Source organism: Tachypleus tridentatus, chromosome 1 (assembly GCF_004210375.1).
Source record: "Tachypleus tridentatus isolate NWPU-2018 chromosome 1, ASM421037v1, whole genome shotgun sequence".
NCBI classification, from domain to species: Eukaryota; Metazoa; Arthropoda; class Merostomata; order Xiphosura; family Limulidae; genus Tachypleus; species Tachypleus tridentatus.
In genome coordinates this window covers 32,901,717-32,922,521 of record NC_134825.1, presented here as the reverse complement: position 1 = coordinate 32,922,521, position 20,805 = coordinate 32,901,717, and the positions used below count along the sequence as shown (strand labels likewise).

The following is a 20,805-nucleotide window of genomic DNA, read 5'->3' as shown; positions in this document are numbered from 1 at the left end:
CTCAGATTACGAGTCGCACGCCTTAACACGCTTGGCCATGTCGGGCCACAAGCTTAATGCGCTAAAATTCAGGTTTCTACGCATATGTGAGTGCAGCGCAAGCAGTATTTAAGCAAAAACGAAAACAATTCTAAGATGTTTTAAAAAGCAACACAGAATTTTATAAAATACTGTCACGAGTAGTGGAATGAGTATAGAGAATGAACATTTTAAATATAACAGAGCAGATAGTTCATGTTAACGTGTTGAGCGGTAAGTCTCCGGATTTACAACGCTAAAATCAGGGGTTCGATTCCCTTCGGTTGGCTCAGCAGATAGCCCAATGTGGCTTTGCTATGAGAAAAACACACTCATGTTAACGTTCTGTTATTCACGTAGCCCTTTACTATCTATGATTTCTTGTTCCCCTCCCATTGTAATTTGTTTTAACTAACTGAAAGAGTGAAATAAATGAGGGAGATATAATATACTGATAAGTATTAGAAAGTTACATTATAATAAATATATGTTGTAGTAATTACTTGCTATTTACATTGCTAAAAAAATATATTTATACGCTTAATGTACACCATTTCTCTATTGACTTTACCTTAATATCTCGTGCCACACACTATGGAGAACGCTGGTTTACATAGTAGTGTGCTACTTTAATATTCATTTGTTTGAAGTTAAGCACAAAGCTGCACAATGGGTTATCTGTGCTCTGCCTAAAAAGGGTATGGAAATCCTGTTTCTCGCACTGCAGGTCTGCAGGATACCGTTGTGTCAGTGGGGGGTCACTTATTCAATATGTACTTGAATTAATTTCATAAAGCCATTAAAGATATTATGACAGCTATACTTACTATTGTTGTCACGCACGTTTTTTGTTTAATATAACATTGATATAAGACCTACAACACTTTAAATTCCGTTACTTTATATTGGGTCACTACGACTTTTCAATAATTAAAATATATATCACAGCATCTCAATCGAGAGAAAAAAACGAATCGCAAAGCAGAAAAGCCGATAACCGACGAGGTTTTGGAAGGGAGGCCCTGCCTTCATCAGGTGGGGTGGGTTAGAGCTTTAATTGATATACTATTTATATGAATCATTTAGATTGCAATCTTGCACGTTAGTGCTAACTGTGATACTCTGACAGTCCTACCGGTCTAGACCTTAAGACACGTTGTAATACAAACTACTTTAAAGCAGCATGCATTAGAAACTTGATAACCACTTGTCTGGTGAGATATATTGTGATATAAATAAATCTCGTGGGAAAGCTGCAACACTATCGACTGGATAAGGTAATTAGTACTCAACAGGACTTTCTTCAGAATGATAACAATTACAAGGTAACAAATTACTTGCATAAACATGGTGGGGTAACTGTAACGACTGTTTGGTCTGACAAAGTCAACAGCGATCTTTATAATTTTAGAAGAAGAAGATGGCAACTAGCCAACTTTACAAGGTTGTTAACAGTGGTACATGAATTTTACTAAAGAAAAGTAACTACTGCTTGAACCGGTAGAGTAAAAATCGATATACTGCGTGGTTGCAAAGTTAGTTTGGGTATTTAGATGAGAGATCTACGAAATATTTATAGTACAGTCGCTTCAATGGTTTTTGAAAATGGCAGTGAACGTGTCAACATGGCATGTTTTAGATGTGTATGTTATAATTGTGGTAAAGACAGAGTTCGGAATCAACACTTTCTAAGGATATGGATCTGTCATAACCATTCCTCGACAGAAGAGTACCATTGTGATTCGTTGGGGATATGTCACGTTACTCATGTACGTAATTAACAAAACTGATGGTGGCAATAATGAATAGCTGTTTTACTAGGTTCCTTTTACAGACTGTTCCAAATATCCTTATTGAATTGAATTTACAGCCGTTTTCTTAACAGAAATATCTATAGAAACTACAAGGACTATTAGGCCTGATAATGAAAGCAATGATTAGTACGATTTAGAGGGTCAATTGAATTAACCTTTTGGTGGTTACATAATTTAATTTAGTTCACACCAAGGGAAAAAGATTTTTGGTTAATACATCCTTGGAGCAAAGCATTTTCAGCTAGTTTGTTATAAACTTAAGACAAAAAAATGATCAGACCGTGGATCCAAAGTTCGCGTCCTGTTGAAGTAAAAAACCGCGTTTAGAAGTTTGGAGCCAAAGCAGTCAAGTCCTACTATTTGACAAGATTGTCTTGAATTTCGCGCAAAGCTACTCGAGGGCTATCTGCGCTAGCCGTCCCTAATTTAGCAGTGTAAAACTAGAGGGAAGGCAGCTAGTCATCACCACCCACCACCAAAGTCTTGGGCTACTCTTTTACTAACGAATAGTGGAATTGACCGTCACATTATAACGCTTCCACGGCTGAATGGGCGATTATGTGTGGAGCGACCGGAATTCGAAATCGCGACCCTCGGATTACGAGTCGAACGCCTTAATACGCTTGGCCATGCCGGGCCCCCTACTATTTGACAAGATTGTTTGTTTGTTTGATTGTTTTGAATTTCGCGCAAAGCTACTCGAGGGCTATCTGCACTAGCCGTCCCTATATTTAGCAGTGTAAGACTAGAGGGAAGGCAGCTAGTCATCACCACCCACCGCCAACTCTTGAACTACTCTTTTACTAACGAATAGTGGGATTGACTGTCACATTATAACGCTCCCACGGCTGAAAGGGCGAGCATGTTTGGTGCGACCGGAATTCGAAACCGCAATCCTCGGATTACGAGTCGAACGCCTTAACACGCTTGGCCATGCCGGGCCCTTTGACAAGATAAAGAGTAACTAATGAATAATTGGGGTTGTTGATTAGCTGCCTTAATTCTATTTTATCAATTAAAAATAGGAATTATGTAAGCACAAAGTCTTCTTTGTATAGTTTGTGAGAACTTATGAAACAAATAACAGTATATCTACTGCCATGTTAAAGCAAATTTTATTTAATTCTTTTTTTGCGTTTATGCTGCCATCTTGCGACTAAAAGGTACACTACGATAAAAATCCAATACATTTAGTTAGTTGTCAATATTTAAATTATATAAAGTAATCATAGTTAATTACTGCCTATTCATGATTGTTTTCAATAATACAATACATTTTTTCAATTTTTTTTTCAAGCTATATAAATACAAATTCAGGTAGCCATCTTTACGACTCAAATAAAATTAATGTTTGCTTATGAACTTTCTTGATATAATTAATTTACTGGGATAATCTTGTGTGACTATAGTTTTACCTATAACCTAGTCATACAATAATAGATTAGTTTGAATGCCATTTATCTATGAAAGCAGTCTTTATGAGTAGTTACCTGTCAAGTATTTTTTACCCGTTAAAACAGTGTACAATTCGTAACCATGTGATAAAACTCTGATGTAAATATTATTCTACGCAGCAACTTCTTAATTCTAATTTATAATATTAAAAAAAAAAATATGCTTTCACTGCTTTTCATTAAAAGTTTTTAACAGTCTTCAAGAAATCCATATTAATTTAACTAACTATTTATGGATCAACATATAGGTTTTTTGGTTAGGAATATTTTGGTAACTGTTGTCGACAAGCCTTTTTGTGAAACAAAAAGAGTTCTAGCTCCTTAAAACGAATTTCGTAAATACAAATTGTAAAACGTTCTTACAATAAACTAGCTCAAAAAAATCTTATGTTTTTCAGACGTTAAAACTGAGTAACTTTTACTGTATTTTTGAATGACACTTGACCAAGGAAAGACATACCAATGTCCTGTTAAAACATATGATACGTCCCAGACAGGAAAAGTTTTCCTCATGTTTATAAATCATTGTTCGCTTACCTATTATTACTGCATGATATTGGATTCATTTACTTCTCAGATACAAATTCTTGCGTTAATAAATTTGCGGTAAAATGTGTATTTCGCTAAATTTCATATTGAACTTATAAAATTTGACATTTCTTTATATTCGTTTTAACCTTATTAGAACAGTTTGTCTAACACAAATAGTACCTCCTTCCTAAACTATATTATACATTTAAGTGTTTCTCCAGTGACCCAGCGATAAACTTGAAGGCATATAACCATAAAATAATAGGATTTCAATTCTGGTGATAAGCACGGTGGATCATTGTGTAGCTTGGTGATTAGCAACAAACAAACATATTTACAGTCGATTTGACTTAATCGTTGCTTCAGTCTCTACAAGGAGACTGTGTCAGTTACTGGTCCTAGTTAATAGATTAGATTATTTGTACGGAAAATACGAAAAGTGTAACAACTGAAGGTAGACAGAAAAAAATTGTCTCAAATTTGAGGTAAAGTATCTTTATAAAAATATACATTTTGGAAGACACCATACAATTAAGTATAGACTTTGTATGTAACGACGAAACTGCTTTGAAGCTCACGAATTTTGCCACTAAAATCACATTCTGTGTCTAAGAAACATCCACAATAATTACACTAAAAGAGTATGTGTGTTTTCCTTATAGCAAATTCACATCGGGATATCTGCTGCGTCCACTGAAGAGAATCAAACTCCTGATTTTACCCTTGTAAATCCGAAGTCTTACCGCTGTCCCAGCGAGTAACTCTAACAAAAAGAGTACCCATGGATCCAATACTTGTTCATTCCTTGTTTAATGAATGTCTTTCGTTTTCAAGTAAACACCTCGCTAGATAATTGTTCCGTGTTTTTCAAGCCTTTATACTACTGGAAATATTTGGTGATATTGTTATTGTCGTCTTAGTTATTTAATTGTCTCAAATATAGTCATGATTTTATAAAATATACCGGTATAACATTTGGCAGATCTCACTCTGTTGAATAATTTAACTTCACTAAAACAGTTATACGATTGTATATGAAGCTTGTTAATAAATACATCCATGGGTCTTTAAGTCTTGATAAACTAAATGTATAAGATACGTGAGGAAAATTTAATTAAGGTCTTTAAATAACAAGCTTAACGAAAAGAGGGCATTGAAATAGTTCTTCTACTCTTAAACCTCCTAGTGGCACAGCGGTATATCTGCAGTCTTACAATGCTAAAAAGTGGGTTTCGATACATGTGGTGAGTAGCGTACAGATAGTCCACTGTGAAGCTCGGAGATTAATTACAAAGAAATCTGATGATAAACCTTACATTTGTGACATGTTTGAAAACATTAAAAAATTTAGGTTTCGTCTGCACGTGATTCCCAGAAGAATAGATACCATTATGTGTACCAGTGGTTCCCAAACGTTTTATGCCCCGCACCCCTAAAAAATTTAATATGTTCTCGCACCCCTCACAGTAATTATTTATTTAAAAATAAAGGTGAAGGTGGCCAAAACAAATGTTATCTCGCACCCCTGGTTGAGAACCACTGATGTATTCGAGTATCTCGACAAGATAAGCGTCTCTAAAGGCTAAACAATAGCTGTAGTTTTCCTTATGAAGCAACTAATAACACTATGTAACACAGATTTTGTTCCTGAATAGTATGTGTTGTTTCTTAATTGCTTATGTTGTAACAGTACAGAAAATGGTCATTATTCCCTTCAAATTTTGCTTTTGTGACCTGGATAATAAAATTTAGAAATTAACCTATTTTCTATGTAAAAATGGGCAAATTTGCACATTTTCATTTACATAAGGTCCGAATAAAACAACTTATGAATCAAGATTTACATGTGTTTATACTAAAGTTATACAAAAATGTTTAAAAGTGAGTAGTTTCTCGAGATTTGAGACTGTAATGTAAATCACTTTCACGTATCAGCCCTCAAATATAGTCTCCCATCATGTTTTCATTATATGCTCCCAGGTCACAAAAGGAAAGTTAGAAAATAAAAATAGGCCTTTTCCATTTACTTTAGGCATAAGCAATTAAGAAATAACACTTTCTGCCCAGGAACAAGAAAAAGTAAAAATGTCGTTACATAATGTAATTGGGTGTAAAAAAAATAATCATGAAACGAACATTCTTAGAGTGAATTCTCAAATTCATTTCAAATAAGTTTTAAACCAGATTGTAGATCATAACTCTGTGTGTTTTTTTTATCTAAACATGGAATGTCCGTCAGCACTCTAGTGTTGTTAAATTTGTTTTGTAAACGAATGCACGAGGAAATACCAAAGTAACAAGTGTAGATTTAACTGAAATATACTTAAAGCAAGAACGCGTATTTGTCCATTACATTGAACTTATGATGTATGTAATTTAGGCCTAGTGACGAGCACAGCCTATGTATAAAAGACAGATTCTTATAAAAAGGGAACATGGATCAATTACTTTAACTTACCTGATCACCTGATACCCCGACTTTCAACACTGATTTTATTTAAATAAAATACCAATATATTTTAAAACAAGCCACACAATTACTGTTTATTTTAGCAGTTAATACGTTACTGTTATTTACTTGATGCTAATGATACTTTTGACCACACGTTGTTACAGTTAGGATATCGTATATAAATAGTTGAAATATCCCACAAGTTTCAAAAAACAAAACTATTTGTACGTTTTCTCCACTCAATTCAAGTGATTATTAATTAAAGGTTAATTGGTAATCTAATGCTTCTAGAAACATAAACACGACTGATTAAAATTTAATTGTTTATATAGTGCATTTGCAAAGTAACATCTGCCAACAGATGGGGTTAATGATTGAATAATTGGTTGGTTTGTTTTGAATTTCGCGCAAAGATACACAAGGTATATCTGCACTAGCCGTCCCTAATTTAGCAGTGTAAGACTAGACGTAAGGCAGCTAGTCATCACCACCCACCGCCAACTCTTGGGCTACTCTTTCACCAATGAAGAGTGGGATTGACTGAAAGGGCGGGCATGTTTGGTGTGACGGAGATTCGAACCCGCGACCCTCGATTTACGAGTCGAGTGTCTTAACCATCTGGCCATGCCGAGCCGTTAAATAATTGCGAAACCATGATGAAACGAATTGGAACGGACGGTAACTGCTTGTTGTACAAACATTTCATAGTTTTTCTGCCTGTCGTCTTCATACAACCAAATTTTATAATAAATACTATGCTTTAACAACCCGTCAAAGAATCGAAAAACCGATTTTTATACAAATACAGGTAACAATTAAAGGTGTTGTGAATCATTTATTTGCTTTTTATATACGGTATCGTACGAAATAAAAGTTATAGATTACTTACATTGGTTGCCAGTTGTGACGTAAGAGTAGCTACTTTCTCATTAGCTTGTTCCAATTCCCTTTTGAGCTTCTTAATCTCTTGAGACTGTTTGTCTTCTGTCTAAAAAATAAACACATATTATATAAAACTTTAATTCATCTGTATTTATTTTAAAATAACGTACAAGGTTTACAAGGAGATTTAGAGAAAAGATTATTCATAATTTGACAATATGTAATGCACTAAGACAACAATGCTCAATGGTTCGCCGTGAGGGAAAAAAAATACCAGGTTTTTGTAATACATGTCGGAAGTAACAAATACAGAAAACAAAACATTCATGAATAATACTAAAATCTCTGCAGGTAACAACCAACAGAACTTTTCATTATTGGTGTGACTTCTCTGACGTACCTTCACCATTCGCTTTTAAAAACACAACTCAATTGTTGATAAAATCTACATGTGAAACGACAGTTAACTTAATTGTCCATTGTTAGGATTCTATTCAAAAACCAATAGCTAACCACGTTTACGTTTTAACAACAAAGAAACTCATAAAACAAATGTGTTGTCATATTTAATTTATTTCGCTTTTTTTTATTTGATAAATATGGATTCTCTCACTGAGAAATATATCGATCTATCATATCACTTCTTTTTTAACCGATTATAAAGTATATTTTACTATGAGTTTTCTAATTAATTATTAAAGTGTAAACTATTAAATCTCATTACTTTCTGTTTCACTAATTCAGTAAAATAACTTCTGTAAAATTCGTCTTACAGAAACATATTTATATTTCTTTCTTTTTTTTAGTTTCTACAGTTATGAAATTTTCTCTTATATCAACTTGTAGACATTAAGTATAATTGTTTCGTTTTTAACAACTTAAAAAAAATAATACACTTCGTGCAAAATTATGTGTAGAAGAGTGCTGAGTCCACCGAGGAATGTACAGAAGAAATCCAGAAGATATAATGTAAACTGCTAATTTTCATTTGTAGATTTCTATTGTTGTTAATAATATTTTGTATTTAAAAACCAAGAAAATTTGCGAGAAATGAACAAAAATAAAACATTACCGTGAATAACATCGAAGAAACAACGGACAAGGACGAGCCATGTACTGAAAAATAAACCGTTCTAAAGATGAGAATACCTCAAACAAACCAAGCTTTCATTATCTTTTACATAAAACATTACAAAACTTAATTAACACACGATAAAACCTACAACACATAGATTCATATATTCATTTAGTAATTTGGGATTGGAATACTAACAGTATATGTAGGCCCGTCATGACCAGTTGGTTAGGGCGATCGACTCATAATCTGAAGGTCGCGGGTTCGAATTCCTCAGCACACCAAACGTGCTTACTCTTCCAGCCATGGGGGCGTTATAATGCGACAGTCAATCCTACGTTTCGTTGAAAAAAGTAGCCCAAAATTTGGCGGTGAGTGATGATGACTAGCTTCCTTCCCTCTAGTCTTACCCTGCTAAATTAGGGGCTTATCGCAGATAGCCCTCGTGTAGCTTTGGGCGAAATTCAAAACAAACAATATAGGTATATTACTTTAGTTATACTCAAAATAATGTGATTAATCGTCCAGTTACGTAGTGCTCTTCATGTAGGGGTGGCACGGACGCCTTGTGTTAAAGCAATACAGAAGACATCTGGATTTTCTTTAATTAAAAACAAAGAAATCTACTGATAAACCTTACATTTATCACACGTTTCAAACAACTGTAAAGTTTATTTCACAAAAAATATAACTTTTTCAAATATAGATGTGAGAGCATAAATTGAAAATATTACAGGAGAATTAACCTAGAAATATCCAAGATATTATTGTGACCAGGACACTTCATAAAGATACTAGTTATCTTGCAGAAGTATCACATATGTAAAGAAGAAAATGTGGATTGTCATAATTTGAATTACATGTTTAATATAAATGGAAACCAGCTCAGTAGCTTCACCAAAGAAAACAGATTTTAGCAAGTGGTGGATGAGTTACATAAGCCATCAAGTAAGTGCTCTAATGCCAATAGTTTTGCTTGTTTGTTTTGAAATCAGCACAAAGTATACGAAGGATATCTGCGCTAGCTGTTCCTAAGTTAGCAACGTAAGACATGAGAGAAGCAAGCTGGTCAGCACTACCCATTGCCAACTCTTGGGGGATTGACCGTCACATTATAACGCTTCCACGTCTGAAAGGGTGAGCATGTTTGATGTGACACAGGTTTGAACCCTCGCCCATGAGACTACAAATCGAGCGCCCTTGCCACTTGCTCAAATTATAATAGTAAAATTAATAGAACTGTAAGTTTCTTAAAACATACGCGTATATATTGATTACAAGTTAGAAGAAAATCACTAGTTTGTTCCCATATATAGTTCTGGTCTCCTTATCTAGGACTTAAAACTAATTTTTTGGAGAAGAGGCAGTGGCATATTTTGACAATTATTTTAAAAGTTCCTGCTAAAAGTGCAAGTTACACTAGCAAAATAGACATCTTCATCATTTCATAATTTCCTCTGGCTTTTCATGTATTTTTGACCACCGCTTCGTCAAAAGAATTTTTTCTCCACTTTCAATTTATTTGCGGTAGAAATTTTAAAGTCACTTTTACATGTTTACAGATTTCAAAATTCAAGTAAGAATAACAAATCTGACTGTAGTTTAACAATTTTAACTCACACATACTCTATAATTAATAATTTTTAAAACTTCGTAACATCTAATTTTAATTTTTACAAAAAAGCTCAAAATAGTTTCGCCAGTAAACAGTGCATTCCTTTACTTCTCATTTAGAATTTTTATTTTCATCTAAAAACATAGTTGTGAATTTGGTGAAAAATTATCGTCCCTTTAACACATATTATCTATTTCTCGATTTTCAAACGTTTTCTTTGCTTTTCTTCTGCTTAGTTTTTGTACGTCCCTTGTTTGCCATATTTTCATAACGAAAAACACCTTTGGAAACAGCTGTAAAGAAAGTTTAAGTGTGATTGGATAAAACATGAATTATACTTTTCACGTCACAGTAGAGTAAATAAAGTGGTTCGAAGCAGTAGATTTCGTTTTCATGGGGAAGTTGCTGGAACTTCTATGCATAGAATCGTGACCACTGTAACAATACATTGTTAATGGAAATGACGTGGTTAGACCTTCTTTTGTAACAATACTTATTTCACGTTTTTAGAATGTGATTAGTTAACTCCGTTATTGCTACATTTGTCAATTTTATAAAATTACAGAGAAAAGATAACAAAGATTCAATTTACTGAAAATAAAAATCTTACTTTCATCGGTTTTGTTGCCCTGTCGTGACACCATACCTCCCATGTACTGAGGCACTGATACAGAAATAGGAACTCTGCATGATTTCACTGATGTAGTTGACGTTTGAGACATTGAGTTGACAGGAGAAATAGGGAATAAGTTGCGTGACACTCCCTACAAATACAGATAATAAAATACAAAAAAAGGCCCAACACTGGAATGCACTAGTGTCTTATGGTGTTGGATATCTCTTTGCAATGTTTATTTTCACTTTTCATAATTTATGTATGCAGCTAATAAAAAACGGTCGTTTTGTCAAGCATTTGAAAATATTTTGACATATGGACCTATACAGTTCATATTATTTTTATTTGATAATATAATATAATAACATTTGATAAATTCAAAATTTAAAATTTGAAAACTCGCATACTTAAATTATTTTTATTTTCGTATTTAATTCCATATTTCTTCTATTGTAGAGATGGCAGTATGACATAATCTTTCAGAAAAGCGTCCTCTTGCTAAATTCAAGTGAGAATTATTTTAAATAGTTTTTATTAAAGTTTTCAACATTACTTTTCAAAGTAATAAACACAAAATTTAGGCTTATCTACAGCTCACTCAAATTGATGAATTCTTAGTATTATTCACAAAATATTAAATTAATGTGACATGCACTTCATTGTTGTTTTTCGGTTGTTGACTACACTTTTAATGAAAATTGAATAAATAGAGTTTATTGAGTTCAACATTTTATTAATTAGTTTGTTTGTTTTTAATTTCGCGCAAAGCTACTCGAGGGCTATCTGCGCTAGCCGTCCCTAATTTAGGAGTGTAAGACTAGAGGGAAGGCAGCTAGTCATCACCACCCACCACCAACTCTTGGGCTGCTATTTTACCAACGAAGAGTGGGATTGGTAGCCACATTATAACGCCCCCACAGCTGGGAGGGCGAGCATGTTTGGTGCGAACGGGATTCGAACCCGAGACCCTCGGATTACGAGTCGAACGCCTTAACACGCTTGGCCATGCCGGGCCTTTATTAATTAAGCCTATCACACCCGATGAGTTATAATGTAGGTAAACATAGGTAGTAGAAGGGATAAGAGAAATATTGTTATGTCTTTCGAGCAAGTGAGCTACCAACATTATATCCCCACCGGATATTGAACATTAATGTTTCAAAATAACGTTAATTACAATCTGTGAAGCGCATATTAAGTAAATCATGTATTTAATTATTCATCGTGTGATCTTAAATGCAAACAGGTAGGTGGTTGTCATTCATCCTACGATAATAACCGAGCATTTGGTAGAGATGGCTTTACTTGTTTACAGTGTTTCTATGTTTTACTTAAATATTAAGTATTGTCGCTAACAAATAACCAGAACAGCTTAGTGCAGATGTTGCTTGCTGAAAAACCAGTGTACTGTGACACATCTCTATATAAAATATTGTTCTATGTTTTCTTGGCCCTATTGTAGACAAACTGTTTTATGCCTTGCCGCAGGAATGAAATGTATCTCACTGAATTTGTGTTGTATAGGCCGAGCTTATGAAGTCTATTTCTAATCCACTTAACTAACATGAAATCCAGTTATGGCTGTGAAAATCTGATCTAATCCCTTAGCAAGTATCTTACCATTCCGGCAAGTTAGAGTGAACAGTTTACCTGTTGTTTTAGTGATTCCACATTCTGATAACGACACTTTGAGACAACATACACAACTTGTTGCAACCTATTGAGATTAGCTGACTTTCACGTATCGATGATTCTCCACATGAACGAAACATTCACACGTTAATTACTTGACGTTTAGTTATGGTTTACAAATACTTTAAACTCTATGCTTCAACTTAAAGAGACAAGCAGGTAAAGATTTTGCGAAACCACTACAATCAAGCGAACTTGCGTCTGACAAAGTGTTGATATGCCTTGTCATAGCTATAATATTCAAAATTCTGAACACCATTCATTTGTTTTGGACATTCTATTTACACATACTTGGCAGTTGGAAATGAGGTGTTTTAAACGTTTTACCTTATCCTACACTTGTTATCTGGTTATTTTTTATTACAACTATGAATAAAGATAAAATTCCACAGAGTTTTTATTACACTCACAAGACCCACATAAAGTGCTCTATCACAAGTGTGAATGTCTTTAATAAGGTAAAACTTTAATGTAATTAAATGTCTCTCCATTGAATTTTGTATACTTTCATCTGACAGTGTAATCCACATTTACCTGAGTATTTAAGTTTGTGGGTGGCAAGGGCGGTCGATCATTGGTGTTGTCTCTAATTGAGTGTCTACCTACTGATGCACACACCGAGACATCATTATTCACTTCGCTTGATCGTCGCAACATAGATGGGTATAGCTTTTCTGACTTCGTCGATCTAATCGAGCTGGAACGAGTCAGATGTGGTGATTCAGAAAGATCCCTCTGATGAAGCAAGAGACGAGCATGAGTAAGGCTGTTAGCACGGACATTGTGAACCTAAGAGTGAAGGTTATATATTATTACAAAAGAAATATTAAGTAAACAAGCTAAAAAAAAATATGCAATACCATGAGTGTACAGAATAAGCGCAAGATCATCTTATATTTCTGTAAACGTCCGTTTTCCTTAACTACGAAGTTAAAATGAATTCAAAGGTATTGTTATACTAGATGTACTTTCGCAGGGACCCTGAAAGTGTTCTGTTTCAAGAGTAAATAAAAAAAATCAAACCGAAATTAAGAGTAACAAATTTTTTTTTTTGAAGGTTATATACCACGCTGTGTTTAAGCCTACAGAATATATAATTCTTCTCGGGATTCATGTACGCGCACGTTTACTAACGTCACGAAAGTACAAATTGCAAAGTTAAGCGTAAAATGTTTACTGACTAACTGACTCATAACACACTCCTGCATAATGGCGCGAGTGGCTAAAACAGGTGAGTCCTTCAGGTGGCCTTTGGCCCGCTTTCGGGAAAATAAGATAAACATTATTCAGAGTTGTGAAAATGGCAAATGTTTTGATAATAAATTCACAAGTTCATTAATATTATTCAATGTAATCAAACACAGCTATAGTATGAAAAAACATTATATCTAACTGTTCAATATCTATAAACAAACAAACAAACACAAAACTACGGAAAAACTATATAATTTATTACCTGAGCATGCACATTGGATAATACCGATGATAAAGATTCCATACTATCGTCATCAGTGAGACCACTTCCACTGCAACTGCGAGCACCTGATTCAGAGATTAACGAGGCACCAGAACTGCCACTGTAACGTAAACAGGCATAGGAGTTAGAAGATGGAACATAGTTATTTTTATACAGAAAAGGATCTGTGATAGCACAGTTCGCCATGTCTGTGACATTTGGTTTTATAGGGACTGAGAGACGGGACCCATTAACTGAGCGATCCTTACTGACTGGAGGAAAATCAGAGAGAATTACATAGTTCGATTTGGAATCAGACGACCCACTGAAGACAGAATGCGTTCTATAGCTGTATTTCTGAAATCCTTTAATACCTGTGGACGTCAAGGGATTTTGTTTCGATATTTCACGGCTTGAAGAACTATATTTACTGTCGGAATTAGACACACAGTTTTCGTCCATGTTAGTTTGAGTGTTAGCAACCACCTTGGCACTTTCTTTCCGTTTATAACTGTCTCTGTCACCACAAAAAGATGACGTGGTCATATTCATAAACAGGTTTGATGACTGGCTACAGTTAATATCAGAAACATTTAGGTCGCAATCATCAGTACTTATAGTGTCAAGTGACATATCCTTTCTGGAGCTACTTTTTGATTTTGACTTGCATATTTTGTTCTTATCACAGACAAAATCCGTACAGGTTAACGTTTCTTCATTGTTCGTTTCGCTTCCCATTACTATTAACGTTCGTGACCCTCCAGTTTCTTGGCTTTCAAGTGATGGCTTACTTAACTGATTAATCAAATTACAGTTTAACTTGGTTGATTTGGGATTGAAGCTTCTTTCATTTCCTAACCCTTTCTCAACCGCGACATCTCCATCACGACACTTTTGATCTCCTGGTACTTGTATTTGTCTTTTGTGCTCAGCTTTATATCCACCATTTAAGTTGTCAAAAGTTCCGTACGCAACTCCATTCTTTTTTTCAGTTTCAGAGGAAGAAATAGTGTTCTTGTCCTTCATCTGTTCTGATTCAGATCCGTTGTTCCCATAATGATGGGGGTATTTCTTCCACACAGATGATGACATTCGGTGGATAACTTTAGATTCCGTCTGCATCGAGCTGTCCGCTTTTTTGACGTTTGAAGAACGGCTAGCAGTGAGTTTTCCCGCACTTGGCGCCCAGAGAGCTTGTTCATCATATTGCCGCTTATTCTCGTTCCCAGCAGCGAGATGATTCTCAGTTGCTCGAGGTGTTCGCGTGTGACTACCATTACTAGTGGCTTCAGTGCTGATTGATAATTCTGTCAAGTTGTCATCAGAGCTGATGTCAATGATATTGTCGCTAAGTTGACTGTTGATAGAAATGTTGTCATCAAAACTATAAAAATGGTCAACAATAAAATATTGTTATATACAGACCAAAGACAAGTAAAATAAACGGTAAGACATCTGTTACCTAATTAAAGGAACAAAAATATCGGCTAGCTTATAACAAAAAGTAAGAACAAAAACGTGCGTTATTATTTTTAAGGGCTTCAATACATAGCAATGCGTTTAGCTAATTGTAGATTAAATTTAACCTCGCTTCTTCCTAATAATTGGTACAGCGGTATGTCTACGGATTTACAACGCGAAAATCAGGAGTTTTTTCTCCCTCGATGGGCTCGGCAGAGAGCTCAATGTGGCTTTGCTAAGAAATTACACACACGCGAGCGGGCATACATACTCCTAATAAGTGAGGCCTTAGTACTTTTTCTATGAAGGGCAGTTTGTAAGATTTCGATAATTGGTTTGAATATCGTAAAACCTACAAAAGGGCTATCTGTGATAGCTGTCTCTAATTTAGCAGTGAAAGACTAGAGGGAAGGCAACTACTCATCACCAGTAACTGCCAACTCTTGGGCTACTCTTTTACCAACAAATTATAACGTCCACATGGCTGAAAGGGCGAGCATAATTTTTGTGGGATGGGGATTCGAGCCCGCAACCCTCAGAATGTGAGTGAAGCGCTCTATCCACGTGATAATGCCAGTTCTGAAAAAAAACAAAAAACTGACATTTCTCGATATCTTAGCTAGCATTGTTTACTCTCCGCAGTTAAAAGTGTTTATAATAATAATAATTAATTGTCTGAAAGTGTTAACCAGACACAATACGTTGTTGCTGCTGTTTGTTTTTAAGAACAAAGCTACAGATAAGGTTGTCTGTGCTCTGTCCATCATGCGTATCAAATCCCGATTTGTTGTGGTATACGAAAGTAGAAATACCACTCTGCCACTATGGGCGGCACAACACGTCTTTAACGATTAGCAGTGGATTTTCCTAAACAAAGTGTTGTCTACCGTTTTAAATATTAAACCCATACTGTATTTGAACATGAGTTCAGTGCGTAACGAATTTAATCCAAATATTGATATGTTAACAACACTGATATCTATGCTGGAAAACCTTTGTTAAATGTTTCCACGATTTGATTTTCAGTTTAATTTATTTCTAAATTAGCAATAACTCTAAAACAAATCAAGTAATATTTTAAACATATTAAAATATTGAAACATATCACAAAAACTAATAAAAAAAAACGCAAACTGATTTCCAATCACAATTTGCTTTGCATACGTGACAATCAGCAGAAAAATGTAGCTTTAACTTTTCATTATTATTATCACTACTAGTTATTGTTATTGTTCTATTAAATATACATAGATCATTAACGTAGGTGCTCTTACATATGTTGTTAAAACTGGCAGAGATCATTAGTGCTAGTAATTGTACTGTAAAGGACAAAACAACAGTGCGGGTTGTTCGGGTCGCATGACATACTGTGTAATTCACAGGCGCAATAGTTTAGCTATTTTACACTTTCTACAGCTCAGACTGTGGTAATCCAAACTATACTATAAATTCTGTAGAAGTGCTCTGATGAACCTTTATTTCGCATAACACATTCCAAGGTATTCCATCAAGGAAAATACATTATATAAAATATAAAAGTTTGATTGATTTTTTTCCTATTTTTGCCGCTCGCAAAGATCATATCGTCCGCTCCCTAGTGGTACAGCGATATGTCTGCGGACTCCCACCGCTAGAAACCGGGTTTCGATAACCGTGGTAGGCAGAGCACACATAGCTTTGTACTTAATTAAAGAAAAACATTATATCGAAAAGTTATCTTATAAAAAAAAACACACTTACTTTTTATGTATTTTTTCAAGTTTGGAACACTGATAAATATTTATAACCTACAATCAGGTGTAAAATATACGATCTGATTATGAGTTACAAGAACAAAGCTCCTCAACAAAAACAGCCCAATAGTTTTGCGCACGCCTACAAAAAAGTTACGTGACTTATCGATCTGATACTTTTACCATTTTTGTAGACATTTTTAAGTTTCTTGTCATTCCAATTAAAAACAGCTGTTTCAGAGAAAAAAACGTACCACCATATATTTTAAAGGTATTGTTGGTTCTGTTTGTTCGTTTTTAAATTTCGCGCAAAGCTACACGAGGGCTATCTGCGCTAGTCGTCTCTAATTTAGCAGTGTAAGACTAGAGGGAAGGCAACTAGTCATCACCACCCACTGCCAGCTCTTGGGCTACTCTTTAACCAACGGATAGTGGGATTAACCGTCACATTATAACGCCCGCACGGCTAAACGGGCGAGCATGTTTGGTGTGACGAGGATTCGAACCCGCGACCCTTAGATTACGAGTCAAACGCCTTAACCACCTGGCCATGTCGGGCCGCTTGGTTCTGTAAAGTGTAGGTTCGCTCGAAATAATAGGGTTGCGAAGCTAAAGCTAATGTTGATACTTGTTACTTCCGAGTGTCATTTTCTTAGTTGTGGTGGTTTGTTGGCGTGTACGGACAAAATGTCATGATGTCTTATTGAAAAGATCGTGATATTTAATCTAAAACATCTTAGGTGTAACAAGAGATTGTGGCCAATAAAGAGTTAAGTGTGTGTGTGTGTGTTTGTTTTACGTCAGTCACAAAGCTACACAAAGAGCTAACAGTGCTCTGCACATCACGAGTAATGAAGCCTGGTTTCTATGGTTATAAGTTCACAAACATGCCGCTGTACCACTTGGGGGTGGGATATGGTAGCTACATTTATAGGGCTGATAAAAAAAAGTATAACAAATATTCATTAACCAGTAAGCTAGGTCGCACATTTTATTTTGCCCACGGTATCCCCCACCCCAATAAACACACTAAAAAAAAAAAAACAACTAGGCCAAGTCGACTACTAAATGAACACTTGCTGTAAAACTCGTATGAATGCTATAAATGTAACTACCAGTTTGGTCGTTAATTTTGGTTTTATACCTTTAAGTTGCACACTCAATCCATTTATGGCCGCACCCTTTTTTTTACACACAATGTGTTTTTGATTAGATACAGAGATTACACGCACTGGTATAGTTATTACATTGTTAACGATCCAGAGACTCCTAATACTAGTATAGTTACCTGTTACTATAGTTACAAGAGATCATTAGTACCTGTACTGTTATCATCTTTCTAAAATTACAAGAGATCTTTCTAAAATTACAAGAGATAACCAGAACTAAAGAACGAGAGGTTATTAAAATTAGCATAGTTGTGAAATCGTTAAAAATACAGAGATTATTGGTACTGTATAGTTATTTATAAACATACAGAGATTATTAAAATTAGTACAATTATCGTATTGTTAAAGATACATAGAATTTTAGTGGTAGAATATTTACTACAATATTAATGATAAAGAGGTTAATATTACTAGTATGATTGTTATATTGCTAAATATACCAGACATTGTTAGTACTAGCAAAGTTATTGTATTGCTAAAGGTCCACATGTTATTAGCACAGGTATAGTTATCTATTACTAAAGATAATCAGAGATTATTAATAGTAATATATTTATTGTATTGCTAAATGAAAAAGAGATTACCATTGCTAGGATAGTTATTATATTGCTAAGAATCAAGAGATTATTAGAAACATAATTTTTGTTATATTGCTAATGATAAAAACAGTATAGGTAGTTATCTCATCATAAAGAAAATAGAGGTAGAGTTATTTGTTCCTACATATACCAGTGGTATTAATACAACTATAGTTATTTACTGAATACATTTTAAAATAACAATCACCTATAGGATAATATTATCCAATAATTACAAATATAAATACAATAAATACACAAAATAAGTGCTTATATTGTGACCAATATCATCGTGTTTACTGTCAAATTTAAAAGAAGATGACAAACACAATGATCTACTAACATAGTAAGATTTGTGGAAAGTGGTATAGCAAAAACTATATTTTATATACAAAATAAATAAAATATTTATTTCATTTGCTAAATGAATTCACTATTACTCTTTATTGTATATTATAATACAATTATTTACATAAGAGTCAACACAACAGTTAAATGTATAAACTATTTATTCCATGATGTATGCCAGCCGGTTATTTGTTCTATCTCATCTATTATAAAACATTTACTTCCTGAAAGTAATGGATTTTTAAAATTTAATGGGAGAAAAATATTCAAAATGACAAAATGTATGAAATCCATAATTCAAGTAAACTCTTAAAATATGAAATTGTTGACTCATTGAGCTGGCATTTTCCATATCCTAGTGTACCAAGAGAAAAAAAATCCAAGTATGAATATGATTGGTAAGGTGCCAATGGGCCATGAATTACAGATTTCAGTACGACTGATATAGATGTGTGGATGACAAATATCTTTCTTTATAGACAAAATTAATACTTGTAGTGGAATGTTTTTATGTTGAATTTTACAAATAAAAGAAGGTGGAAGAGCTGGGTTAATAGAACAATGTTGAATTCAATCTGTGCCATGGTATTTAGCAAACAAACACAAGCAAATATTAAGATAAAACAAATTCTTCTCCACTTTAATAATACACCATGAAAAGTGAAAAAAAAATGGTTGGCAAACTTCAAAACTTAGTCCCTTTTTAAAATTTATATGATAAGTTATAAAATGTTCTTCTAAGTTTTTTCTCAGGAAAAGTAAGGTGTTGTAAGTAAGAAATTAAGCTGTGGTGTAGAATAACCAAAACCAGATCTCTACAGACAGATCAGACTTATTACGAAAGAAGGCTTGAAAAGTTACAAAGAATGGCTAAACAAAGTCACCCTTCTTTCTACCATTCTACTGCTTGAAAATAAGGTTTAAGGATAGACTGTATTTTATACTGCTAATAAAACATATCTCTATACAGAATTTTATCTTCAAAAATTTTTGGAGGAAATACATACAAAATTCATACAATCAAAACTACATTTCTCTGATCATCTTTTATAAGGAGCGAAAGTTAAGGATATATAGTGGTTTAAAGTGCAAAGTGGCATAACTAAAAGTGAATTACTAAGTACATACCTAAACTTAGACATAAGAAATGGGGGTACATATGTATAGTGGGACCAAAACTAATACACTTATTCATTCAGTAAATAATGCTTTTTAAAACAAGAAAGAATTAAACATGCTAAATGATCCAGCTTTTATTTTGTTTTAAATAAATTCTAAATCACCCAGCCACACAGGAACTGTACTCAGAATAAGAACTTACACTCAGAGCCCCACTGATAAATTTATTCTACTCCTAAAATCTTCTCAACTTGATAGACATATGAAAATCATTAACCTACACAAGAACTGGTTTCCTTCAACAATAACCTTTTCTTCAGCTGTATAAAAAAACTTCCTCTTGGCCAATTTTTTAAAAGTGTTTTTGCTAATGGTAGAGAAAACAAGATTTTAGGCTGTATCTACAGAAATATTGAATACAAGTCTAAAGAGGTTATAATGTCATTGTATAGGTCACTGGTTAGGCCTTATTTGGAGTGCTGTGTTCTGTTTTAGGCTCCTTACCTTAGAAAGGACACTGAATTGTTGGAAAGGGTTCACAGGAGTGCTAACAGAATGGTGACTGAGATGGAGGGGTTGTCATATGAGGAAAGGCTGAGATCTCTCAAATTGTTTATTCTATGAAAAAGAAGAGTTGAAGGGGGTTTGATCAAGGCTCTTAATGAAACTGTTCTTACATCATCTGTTTTTCATACTTAATGGTAAGAATGGTGTATGTTTGTGTGCTTCCTTATAGCAAAGCAACATTGGGCTATCTGCTGAGCCCACTAAGGGGAATCAAATCCCTGATTT

At 34.2% G+C, this 20,805-nt stretch overlaps 1 protein-coding gene and 1 long non-coding RNA gene across 3 annotated transcripts in view; one reads left to right on the top strand and one right to left on the bottom strand.

The window, feature by feature from the left end:
- LOC143245425 (uncharacterized) overlaps positions 1-20,805 on the bottom strand; it is a 222,559-nt gene that overhangs the window by 62,369 nt on the left and 139,385 nt on the right. The window contains exons 11-15 of the mRNA XM_076491775.1: positions 13,606-14,962; positions 12,684-12,938; positions 10,452-10,605; positions 8,224-8,267; positions 7,159-7,257 (exon numbers count right to left, since the gene is read on the bottom strand). Of these exons, the coding sequence (XP_076347890.1) occupies positions 7,159-7,257; positions 8,224-8,267; positions 10,452-10,605; positions 12,684-12,938; positions 13,606-14,962 (1,909 nt within the window). The remainder of the gene's footprint in view (positions 1-7,158; positions 7,258-8,223; positions 8,268-10,451; positions 10,606-12,683; positions 12,939-13,605; positions 14,963-20,805) is intronic.
- Positions 1-20,805, top strand: part of LOC143245436 (uncharacterized) — a 38,350-nt gene that overhangs the window by 14,539 nt on the left and 3,006 nt on the right. The window contains exon 2 of one of the 2 annotated variants that reach the window (XR_013025626.1): positions 4,480-4,856. The exons of the other annotated variant lie outside the window; for it this stretch is intronic. This is a non-coding gene — a long non-coding RNA (uncharacterized LOC143245436). Of the gene's footprint in view, positions 1-4,479; positions 4,857-20,805 lie in introns of those variants that run through there. 2 annotated transcript variants of the gene reach the window in all.